Source organism: Lithobates pipiens, unplaced genomic scaffold (genome assembly GCF_037356315.1).
Source record: "Lithobates pipiens isolate NorthernLeopardFrog02 unplaced genomic scaffold, aLitPip1_a1.2 Scaffold_22, whole genome shotgun sequence".
Lineage (NCBI taxonomy): Eukaryota > Metazoa > Chordata > Amphibia > Anura > Ranidae > Lithobates > Lithobates pipiens.
In genome coordinates, this window is record NW_027507784.1 from 319,265,586 (window position 1) to 319,277,920 (window position 12,335).

General features: G+C 44.7%; 1 protein-coding gene across 1 annotated transcript; it reads left to right on the plus strand.

Moving 5' to 3' along the window:
- Nucleotides 1-517: 517 nt before the first annotated feature.
- Nucleotides 518-8,690, plus strand: LOC143924936 (uncharacterized). The gene is made up of 3 exons (XM_077449472.1): nt 518-1,402; nt 4,071-4,197; nt 7,987-8,690. Exons 1-3 carry the CDS (start codon nt 1,205-1,207, stop codon nt 8,415-8,417), a joined length of 756 nt encoding a protein of 251 aa, XP_077305598.1. The 5' UTR covers nt 518-1,204; the 3' UTR covers nt 8,418-8,690.
- The last annotated feature ends 3,645 nt before the right edge of the window (nt 8,691-12,335 follow it).

Below are 12,335 nucleotides of genomic sequence, written 5' to 3' on the forward strand. Positions count from 1 at the left end.
AAGCCCACACACGAGCGGATTGTCCGCTGAAACACTGTTCAGCGGACTAAGTTGGACAGACAATCCGCCCGTGTGTACGCGGCCTCAGATTCTAAAGAGGCCCATAATCTACCCAGTGGTGGACTAGGAACTTTCGGCCTGGATGGCAAACACAACCAACTGATTCTTTCATAGTAGGCACTTTCATGGTAGGCCTTCCTTGTTTTTTTATTATGACTAGCATTTTGCTGATATTAGCCCCAGATTCCGAGTAAGCCTGTAATCTATCCATTGGTGGATTAAGAACTTTTGGACTGAGAGGCAAACACAATCAACTGGTCCTTTCATGGTAATATTATTATATTTCTTTTGGCTAATGAAAGTGGGCCAGGATTGAATTGTGTAGGAGGGAGAAAAAGGCAGCAGGATTTCTTTGTGGCTCTCAGCATGTAACATACCATCTAAAGCCACAAAAGAAATTAGAGCTGGAAGATGTTTTGTTAGATGCTGCGATCAATGGTGTGAACAAGGAGTGTGTTGCTATATCATCCTCACCATTTATCATTGACTATAGGTCCTTCTCTGATGTCGGTCTATGCCACACCATAACAGGGTGCTCCTGTTATGAGGTGACAACCGTCTCTCAATTGTGCTCCCACGTTGTCACCATGTCACACATGCCCAACAAGCGACCGTGCCAGCACACATTGCACAGACATGGTTCACCGCTGTCGATAGAGGAAAAGTCAGCCCAGAATAATGATGTGTGCAGCTGACTCTGGAGTTTGTGTATGTAGACAAGAAGTGGCTAAAAGAGGCTGGAGGAAATCAACAGTACTGAGTTACAAAAAAGGATGAAAAAGAAGAAAACAGTTGTTTGTTAAAGAATTTTAGACAGTACTAGAGTTTGCATCAAGTTTACATTTTAGAAAGCCTTCAACTGCTCTGACACTAGTTACACAACAAACATGAAGTTGTTGGTGTATGTTTGAAGAAAGTGTATGTTTAGAGAAAGTCTTCCCACCCGGGGTGAACTTCTTCTCTTTGTCATATGGAGAAGATTTCCTGCTGAGCCGAGAACTTTAAATAACCAAAGAATAACAAGTCATTGAGGTGGTGAAGCTGAGATCATGTTACTCATCCATCCTTTCTTCACTGTTAATGTGTCTTTGTGTTCCAAGAGGTCTTGTGTGGGTCCAAGTTTTGCCTGTAGTGGATGACCTGAATGACTGCAATGAAGCTCCGGAGGAATCTGGTTGGCATTTTCTTCTGTCTCCTCTGTGGCCTTTCTTCTGGAGATGTTGGGTGGCAGCTACCAAATAAGAACTTCTCAGAAGCGGATATCAGGAAAGAGCTTAACCAGGCTCTCCAGATTGTGGACCAACCAACATTCCAAGGATGGAGGCCCGAACTCATAAAACAGGTCAGCTCAACATTTACTTTCGTTTGAGAAAGACTAGTTTAAGTTCTCTTGTATTGCTGTATAGTCTACATTGAAATAGCTTTCCGGTCTCAGGGAACCCCTGCTAAAAATGACTATATCTACAACTCATGATACATTAGTGTGATGATCAGTGGGAAGAATGCTCCTTACGCTCATTGACAAGGTCATTGGGAAGAATGATCCCCCTTATGGATAGCTAAAAAGATCAATGGTGTCAGTGGGAATTATTGGAGATGCAAAAAATAGCTCATTGCTCAAGGAGCCCCTAGCAACCTCTGGAGGAACCCTGGTTGAGAAACTCTGGTCTAGAGAGACTTGTTTGGGGAACTATTGGTAATTACTAGAAGCAGTGACATTTTTTTTAAGATACTCTATCACCTTGCATATTAATGGCAAAGTTACAAGGTTTTGTTTAAACCCCCCCCCCCCCCCCCCATCTTCCCCATTACCACCTTAAATGAATGCCCCGTACACGCAAACCTAAATTCTGATAGTCGGAAAATGCGATCGTGTCTATGCTCCATTGGACTTTTGCTGGCGGAATTTCGGCCAGCAAAAGATTGAGAGCATTGGAAATTCTGATCGTCTGTACAAATTCAGACACGCAAAATTCCTACGCATGCTCGGAAACAATTTGACGCATGCATTCAACTTCATTTTCTCGGTTCGTTGTAGTGTTGTACGTCACCGCGTTCTTGACGGTCGAAAGTTCAGAGAACGTTTGTTTGACCGTGTGTAGGCAAGACAGCTTGAGCGGAATCCCGTTGGAAAAACCATCAGAGCTTTTTCCGACCAAAATTCCAATCGTGTGTACGCGGCATAAGGCTCTTATTCAAAATCCTTTAGATTTACCCCTAACTATGTAGTGTAAAGGGCATGCCTGATTGCATACAAATGGAAAGTGTTTAGGATTGACCTCATTATCTATGGTTTTGGTAAATATAAAGGAAAATTGTACAAGGATAATGTATGCTTAACCATCACAGAACTCACCTGCCGCTCCTTCCTTCTTCCTTCCTATTGCAGCAGCTGCAAAATACCTGGTGCTTTAAGGCAGGGATCTGCCAAACTACGGCCCTCCAGCTGTTGAAGAACTACACGTCTCATGAGGCTTTGCCAAACTCTGACATTCACAGACATGACAAGGCATGTTGGGAATTGTAGTTCCTGAACAAATGGAGGGCCGTAGTTTGGAGACCCCTGTTTTAAGGTATAGGGGAACATGTGACCTCCGCCCTGATACAGTGCTTAGGTTTAGCGGCCAACTGTTTGGCCCTTACACTGTCACAGGACAAAAGGGGGTGACATCATCATCCAGTGTAAGCCCCTACACCAGGTATTTTGCAGCAGCTGTGGCAGAGATGGAGCAGTGGGGCAGAATTGTGAAGGTAAGAAAAAGGTGGGCATGCGGTGGGTTTTATAACAACCCTATTACATGCCCTAAATGGATAAGATGACAGGGTCTCTTTAAATTAAAGCTGCTGCTTCAAGTAATTACCAAAAAGTGCCTCCATTTAGGTCATTCTGAGCACCAAGGATACAGATTTCATAATACAATTCCTAATAATGAAAGCTGGCAGATAGAAGAAGCTGGCAGGGGGTTTTCATTCTCATGGCGCGTACACACGATCGAAATTTTGGCCAGCAAAAGACCGATGAGAGCTTTTCATTGGCAAATGCGACCGTGTGTATGCTCCATTGGAATTTAGCTGGCCGAATTCCCGCCAGCAAAAATTTGATAGCATGTTCTCAATTTTCCAGATGGAAAAACGTTCTATCGTAAATTTCGATCATGTGTATGCAATTCCGTTGCGCAAAAACTCACACATGCTCAGATTCAACTACAAGATGGAAGCTACTGGCTACTGGCTATTGAACTTACCTTTTCTAGTCCCGTCGTATGTGTTGTACGTCACCGCGTTCTTGGCATCTCGGAATTTGGTGTGACTGTGTGTAGGGAAGACAGTCTGAGCGGAATTTCGTCGGAATTCCGACGGGAAAATCATCAGAGCTTTTCTGATGAGAATTCCGATGGTCTGTACGCGGCATCAGAGTCCTGCATCTACCAAAATCTGAATAATCCATTTTGGATGTACTAACCCTTAGACCCCTTTCACACCAGGGCGTTTTGCAGGCGCTATAGCGTTAGAAATAGCGCCCGCAATCCGCCCTAAAGAAGCTGCACAATTGTATGTAGTGTGAAAGCCCGAGGGCTTTCACACTACAGCGGTGCGCTGGCAGGACATCAGGAAAAAGTCCTGCCAGCAGCTTCTTTGGAGCGGTGAAGGAGTGGTGTGTTTACCACTCCTCCACTGCTGCTCCCCATTGAAATGTAATACCGCCGGCAAAACGCCGGTGGTTTTAACCCTTTCTCGGCTGCTAGCGAGGGGTAAAAACGCCCCGCTAGCGGCCGAAATGCGACGCTAAAAATGGCGGCGTTTTACCGCCCACACTCTGGGCAGTGTGGTGTGAAAGGGCTCTTAAAGGGAACCTGTGCTTGAAACGTAAAGCCATAGGTTATAATGGTCTGGTCAACATAGGCATAGCATTTTAGTGTAGACGTTTAGTGTAGAAGTTACAGTATCAGTGTCATATCAGCTGGCTCTCAGATCCTGTACATTGAGTCAATTATCACTCCGTGTTTCAGGCTGTCCCCAGGATGTACATTGGACTGGTTGAATTATGGCTTCAGTTCCAAAATTTGCAGAAGGAGCAGGAAGAGGCATGGAGGAAAGTGAAGAGGATGACGAGAACGTCTGCTGGGTCCTGCCACGGTACATATTTTCCCTTATACCTGTATACCCTTTATGGAGCAATTTTTACATTTCTGCTATGTGCCTATTAATTTAGCAATAATCTTGTAATTACTTAAAAAGGAACTGCAGTCTACTCACATAACTTGTAATAAAAACATCTTTGCCATTCTGAAGCTTCCCTCCAACCACTTTGCATATTATCTTATATATACTGTGATTCTGTACTTGCCAAATATGCATCTGAAATCTCCCTCCAAATCTCCCTCCACTGAGTCTGGCTGCAACCATTTTAACTGTGGGCAGCTGAAGCTGTTGCCTGTTGATTTCCTGGATTTACACAGACACACAGAGGCACGACTCCAGCTCTGCAGCTCTCATTGGCCCTCTTATGACTCACCCCCCCCTCCCCGGCAAACTCTCACGAGAGTGAGAGAGCTGTGCATGATATCATAAGCCTAGGCTTTTTCCCAGACAAGAAACCGGAAGTGGGCTGTAAAAGGTGTTTAGTAGCAGAAAAAAAATGTTTTAATATCCAAAGTTAAAACAACAAGGGCAAAAGATTTAATAGATGGAAAGAGGAAAAAATGACTGAAGTTCCACTTTAACCACTTGCCCACCGCCGCATGTACTTATACATCGGCAGAATGGGCAAATGGGCATACCTTTACGTCCCTTTGAATCTGCCGCCGCGTGGTAGCGACCCTGCCACAAGCTCCGAGAGTAGGATCACGGGGTCCCGCGGACTCTATGTCTATGGGGATACCCGCGATCGTCTCACGGAGAGGAAGAACAGGGAGATGCTAATGTAAACAAGCATCTCCCTGTTCTGCCTAGTGCCACTGACACTGACAGCTCCCTGTAATTGGGAGCAGAGATCAGTGACGTGTCACACACAGCCACACCCCCTAAAAGTTAAAATCTCTCCCTAGGACACACTTAACCCCTACCTAGCCAGCTAGTAGTTAACCCCTTCACTGCCAGTGTCATTTTTACAGTAATCAGTGCAATTTTATAGCACTGATTGCTGTAAAAATGACAATGGTCCCAAAAATGTGTCAAAATTGTCCGGCGTGTCCGCTATAATATCGCAGTCATGATAAAAATCGCTGACCGCCGCCATTATTAGTAAAAAAAAAAAGTTATTACTAAAAATGCCATAAAACTAACCCCTATTTTGTAGCAAACCAATCAATAATCGCCTATTGTGATTTTTTTTTACCAAAAATATGTAGAAGAATACGTATCGGCCTAAACTGAGGAAAAAAAAATGTTTTAACATATTTTTGGGGGAGATTTATTATAGCAAAAAGTAAAAAAAATGTGTTTTTTTCAAAATTGTCGCTCTATTTTTGTTTATAGCGCAAAAAATAAAAAACACAGAGGTGAGAAAATACCACAAAAAGAAAGCTCTATTTGTGGGAAAAAAGGACGTTGATTTTGTTTGGGAGCCACAACGCACGACCGCGCAATTGTCAGTTAAAGCGATGCAGTGCCGATTTTTCAAAACGTGCTCTGGTCTTTGGCCAGCCAAATGGTCCGGGGCTGAAGTGGTTAAGCAGCCGTAGCACTCATGGCTACTTAAATATCTGCATGTGATTGATTGCAGTCACTGTTTAGCTGGCAAATTTCCAGCCGGCTTCTTCAATTATTTATTATGCCAAGAGGGCCACCCACAGCTGGAAATTCAGCCGATTCAGCAGGAGTTGGCTGAAATATCGAGTCACGTATGGCCCAGCTTTAGGCATACAGCCTAATATAAGGGGTAAGATCAGAGTATGATGACCAGAAGCTCTGAAGGCACCACAAATGGAGGAAATTGGTGACCAAAGCTGGGTAGACGATACACTAGTAGAATTTGGAACGAAAAATTCATATAAAAATTCTCAAAACATTTGATTGTCCATTGAAAATACTTCAAAATTAATTTTGCTTTAACATTTGATTTTGGAAAGAATTAATTTTAACGAAAACCGCATATATTGTTCGAAATTTGTAGATTCAAGAAAAAATTTCCATCACTGCAGTCAAAAACAGACATTAATTTGACCCCACCAATGATTAGAAACACAAACAGTTTTTTTTTTACAATGAATAATGTCAAACAAAATTCTACTAGTGTATACCCAGTTTACATCGTCACCGCATGTAGTGATTAGGGTGTGCCCAGCCACACCTGGCACGCCCTCTGTGCATGCCTATGCCGGGGGGGGGGGGGGGGGAATTAGGGAGGTTTGCTAGGAATGGTGATTTAGGAGGATTTGTATTGGGAGGGGGGATGGGAGAAGTGTACTTGTGCTAAGAGGGGGGATTTGGGGGGTTTTGTGTTAAAAGAGGTGATACGGTAGCGGGGGGAATTTGTGCTAGGGGGGTATTTTTTATTTCTTGGGGGGATTTGCACTAGTAGGGATGATTGGGGGATATTTGTGCTATGAGGGGAAATTTGGAGGGTGGCAGTGGATAAGAATATGTGCTGGTAGGGGGGATTAGGGGTGAGGATTTGTGCTAGAGGGGGTGATTTTTTGTTATTGGCGGGGGGATTTGGAGAGAGAGGATTTGAGCTTCGAGGGGGGTCGATTTGTGCTGGCAAGGACATTGGAGGGGGCATTTGTGTTGGGAGGGTGAATTTGGAGGGTGGCAGGGGATAAGAATTGTTCTAGGAGGGGAAATTAGGGGAGGTTGGAAGGAATGGTGATTTGGGGAGCATTTGCGTGGGGGGGGGGGGTGGATGGGGGAAGAGGATTTGTGCTAAGAGAGCCGATTTGGGGGCTTTGTGCTAGAAGACGTGATATGGTAGTGGGGGGAGGGAATTTGTGCTAGGAGGGATGACTGGGGGTATTTTTTGCTAGGAGGAAAAATTTGGAGGGTAGGATTTGTGGTAGAAGGGAGAAAAATTAGTGCTGGGAGGGGGGGGGGGGTTTGGAGTGGGGGGAGAGGATAGGATTTGTGCTTGGAGAGAAAATTTGAGGGGTATGGGATCTGGGCTAGGAGGGGTAACTTGGGGGGCTTTGGAGAGAGAGAGGATTTGAGCTTGAAAGAGGATTGGGGGAGGGAGATTTGTGTTTGCAGGGGGCAGATATATATTGGGAGGAGGGGGAATTTATGCTTAGGGGGTAATGCAGATTGTGCAGTTTTTTTATGGGGGTGGGGGCGGATTTCTGCTGACAGATGATACTCATATTTTTTTGCGGGGAGGGGGCACAGTTTGGTATGTTTGCCCTGGGGGTGAGGGCACAGTGGGGTACGTTTGCCCTGGGCTCTAAATTACCTTCCTTTTTTTTGAGGGGGTGGGGGCCCAGTGGGGTATGTTTGCCCTAGACTCTAAATTACTTTCCTTTTGGGGAGGTGGGGGCGCAGTGGGGTATGTTTGCCATGCGCTCTAAATTACCTTCCTTTTGGGGGGGGGCGCAGTGGGGTATGTTTGCCCTGGGCTCTAAATTACCTTCCTTTGGGGGGGCAGTGGGGTATATTTGCCCTAGACTCTAAATTACCTTCGTTTTGGGGAGGATGGGGGCACAGTGGGTTATGTTTGCCCTGCGCTCTAAAGTACCTTCCTTTTGGGGGGGGGCACAGTGGGGTATGTTTGACCTGGGCTCTAAATGACCTTCCTTTTTGGGGGGGGGGGAGCACAGTGGGGTATGTTTGCCCTTGGATATAAATTACCTTCCTTTTGGGGGGGGCGCAGTGGGGTATATTTGCCCTGGGATCTAAATTACCTTGCTTTTTGGGGGGGCCGTGGGGTATTTTTGCCCTAGACTCTAGATGACCTTGTTCCGGCACTGATCCTTATAACCAAATCTGCTTTTTCAGAACTAAAAGAAAATATTACTGAACTCTTCAGCCGAGTGCCGGCCAGATTGGACATCATAGAGAATCAGATGGCCTCGATACAAAAAAAACTGGAAAACATGGAAGAAACGTTAAAACCAGAATCTGCAAACCAAGCCCCCATTGACGCCATTGAGCCCGCAAACCATACAGAAGTAAACCAGACCATCTCCGAGCCGCCGGCTCACAGGCCCTGCAGCACAAAGACTTGTCGGGAAAACATGACGGGGCGCAAGAAGGTCAAAATCAGCAATACCCAACTCGCCCACAAGGTGGCAGCTCTCACTGAGTTACTGAATGGCCACAATGAGCTCCTGGAGGAACTGTACCAGCGGGTCACCGCGCTGGAGGCGGCACGGAATACGGGCCCGGTGTCACCAAAGGCGAAGGAAGGGAGTGGAGGTGGCCATTAAATGGAGGCAGACCAGTATTTACATTGAAGATAGTCTAAAGAGGACCTGTCACTTTTAAACAACTGGCTTGAGAGTTGTTAAAAAATGTTTATTCTTTTATTTTTTAAGATGCCCCTTTTCTATAAATAACCTCACTCCATGGTTGGTAGTTTTGGATACACTCTGAGAAAGTATTAGAACCTCTGTCAAGTCTTTATTTATTGTATATGAAGCAATTTCCCTCCACTGTGTGTTTCAATGACAACCAGTAAAAGAAATGAGAGGAATAGGGGGGGGGGGGGGGTGGGTCACTAGGACAGAAAAAGGCACACAGCAATTAAATGCTGAGCAATGGTGTAACCTTTCCCCGCTGTACCAGAGCAAATCTACATTTCCACTACCAGCCTCTTTATTTAGAAATAACTTTGTCTTTACTCAAAGTGACATTAAACCCCAAAACCAACATTTATTATATTGCAGCTTACCAATTCCTAAATGTCTTTTCTTTTTTTTTTTTTTAGACTGTCCTTCTTAATTTTCACCTGGTGATCCCACCAGTAAGTCTGTTGTTTTTCAACAGAACAAGCAGATTTAGCAGCTAGAGGGTTAAGACAAACCATTTAACACTGAAAGGGAGGGGTGCTTACAATGGTCCGCCCCCCCCCCTCCCCCGTCCCTAGACATGGGCACTGTCAAAAAATTTGTTTTGTTTCGTATTAAAAATAATTTGTATTTCGTAATTTTTGTCCTAAATTGAATTCGGATTCGTGCGAAATACAAATTTTCATTAGATTCGTAAACTTTTCTTTAAAATAATGAATTTTCCTTATGATGAATTTATCATTATGAGGGGCTCCCACCATCCCTGTGCTGTTAACGAACCTAAAAGTCAAAAACCCAGGAAGTCAGCACAGCACAGGGATGGTGGGAACCCCTCATAATGATAAATTCATCATAAGGAAAATTCATTATTTTTACGAAAAGTTAACGAAACTAAAGGTTAAAAACCCAGGAAGTCTGACTACGTTTCGTTATGATGAATTTATCATTATGAGGGGCTCCCACCATCCCTGTGCTGTGCTGACTTCCTGGGTTTTAACTTTTAGGTTCGTTAACTTTTCGTAACAATTACGAATTTTTATTATGAATTTGGATCCGAAATTCGTAAACGAAATTTCATAATTCGTGCAGAATTCGTATGCATAAAAATTTGTATTTCGGATTTGTACGAATTTCCCGAAATTTGTACGAATTTTCGATTTTCGTTTTGTACGAAACTAATCGCACATGTCTACTATCTGTGTGTCCAGCCCCTTTCAGGACACCGGTGCATGGATTCCAATGTGGAGGGGCTGTTTATTTGAAGCACTGATTAGAGCCAGAGGCTCTAATAGGCTTCAATATAGGATGGGCTCGGGTCACAGGGAGTGTGCTTCAAGCCCACCCAGGTGTGTTACAACACTAATCCTCCTCCCGGCCAATCAGGAAGCGGGTTTTGACACCGGTCACCCGATTGGCTGAAAGGACAGGCGATCCTATTGGACGCCTAGGAGGAGGAGGCCCGCCGTGAAGCAATGAGGACACAGGAGCCGCCCATAGGAGCTTGCAACCCGCCCATAGGAGCCCACAAGCCCGGCTGCTGCCCACCGCCCGTAGGAGCCTACAACCCGCCCATAGGAACCCACAACCCGGCTGCTGCCCGCCACCCATAGCAGCCTGCAACCTGGCCATAGGAACCCACCTGCCTGCAACTGATGGGGTAAGTGCCAGGGAAGGGGGGGTGCCACCGACCAACAAACTGAGGGGTGCCACCCCCAAAAAAAAAAACAGCAGCCGCCACTGTTAGTGAGGAGAGCTCTGAGAGATGATTGGAGGAAAGGGACAACCCCCTCCCCCCCATTCACAGAGCACACAGGAACAGAGCGGAGGCTGTCATTCAGCTGGTTGTGTGCTGAATCTCCTCCCCTGTCACCATTTTTCTCTTGGTGTCAGGAAAACTTGTCAGAAGTGACTCATGCAGATAGCAGAGGAACGAGGCAGCAGACAGAAATGACACTTATGCCGCGTACATATGATCGGAATTCTCGTCGGAAAAAGCTATGATGGTTTTTCCAACGGAATTCCGCTCAAGCTTGGCTTGCATAAACACGGTCACACAAAAGTTCTCTGAACTTTCAACTGTCAAGAACGCGGTGACGTAAAACACTACGATGAGCCGAGAAAATGAAGTTCAATGCTTCCGAGAATGCGTGAAATTGATTTCGAGCATGCGTAGGAATTTTGCGTGTCGAAATTGCTACAGATGATCGGAATTTCCAATCAAAACTTTTTCCGGCAGAAAAATAGAGAACCTGCTCTCAATCTTTTGCTGGCGGAAATTCGGCCAGCAAAAGTCCGATGGAGCGTACACATGGTCGGAAATTTCTGACCAAAAGCTCTCATCGGACTTTTGCTGGCGGAATTTCCAATCGTGTGTACGTGGCATTTCACATGGAGGCACTTTTCAGGCGCTTTCACGCAAAAAAAAAAAAAAGCACCTGAAAAGCTCATGAAAACCTAGTTTCATTGAAATCAATGAATGCTTTCACACTGGGGCAGTGCGCTGGCAGGGGGCGGTGAAAAAAACGTTTTATGCTTTGTTCAGATTTCATGTCTGAGGTTCACAGCCACTTTAATGCAGCCACCACATCCAATGATTGGTGAGCTGCAATATATAAAATGTTTGGCGGTGGTTGGGGGTTGTGGTTAGGGCTAGACTTCTCTTTTAGCAACATCAATTTGTAAAAAAAATATTTTCTATAGAATTAACAGACAAAAAAAATCAATAAAAGAAAAATTTACTTTTTTTTTACGTTTTTTATCAGTGTTATGTTTTTCTGTATTTATTTTAAAGGAGAATTCAGCTAACATTAGGGGCGGCCAATATCACAGTACCGGTCCATAGTCCTATTTTTTCAAAAGAAGTTTTACTGTAGATTTACTGTACATATACAATTCATTCTATAATCTGCCGCATCTAAAATGAAATTCCTGGCACAAAGCATGGCAAAAGTATTTACTATAGAAAAGAAGGTGTTTTGTGCATTTGCTTCACTGAAAAAAAGAAGTGAACAAAATCATTGAAAAAGAAAAGATAAAGGATATGTAAAGGTTTGTTTAAAAAAAACAAAAAACAACAAAAACAAACAAACATGTCATGCTTACCTCCTCTGTGCAGTTGGTTTTGCACAGAGTAGCCCCCATCCTCCTTTTCTGGAGTGCCCCAGATCCTTCTCTTCTGGGGTCCCTCAATGGCGCTCCTGGCTCCTCCTCTTCTAGTGACCCATTTGAGAGCTGCTCTCCCTCGGGGGACACGTGCGGGCGCGGTCCGGAGTCCTGCTGCTTCCATTGACACAGACAGCAAAACTCGGCCCTGCCCCCAGCTCCCATGTCACTGGATTTGATTGACAGCAGCAAGAGCCAATAGCTGTTGTGCTGCTATCAATCTATCCAATCAGGACACGAGACACCGGCTAGAGCCGCTGGACCGGGTTCAGGTAAGTAAGGGGGGGGGGGGCTCTGGGGGGAGGGGGGGTGCTGCATCACAGGAGGTTTTTCTCCTTAATGCAGAGAATGCATTAACAGCTTCCCGACCGCATCACGCAGATATACTGTGGCAGAAGGACACGTACAGGCAGATTAACGTACCTGTACTTTGCCCTTTAAGAGGCGGCTTGCGGGCGCCAGACATGTGCAAAAGGAAAAAATTTGTTTTGTTTCGTTTCGTTTTAATTTGTTAATTCATTAATTTCGTTTAGTTATATTCGTTAACTTTCTTAAATTCGTTTTCGGATTTCGTTTAGTTTTCTACCGAATTCGAAAATATTTCAATCAAATTCGAAAATATTTCTACCGGATTCGAAATGATTTCAACATGATTCAACATTATTTCAACCACAT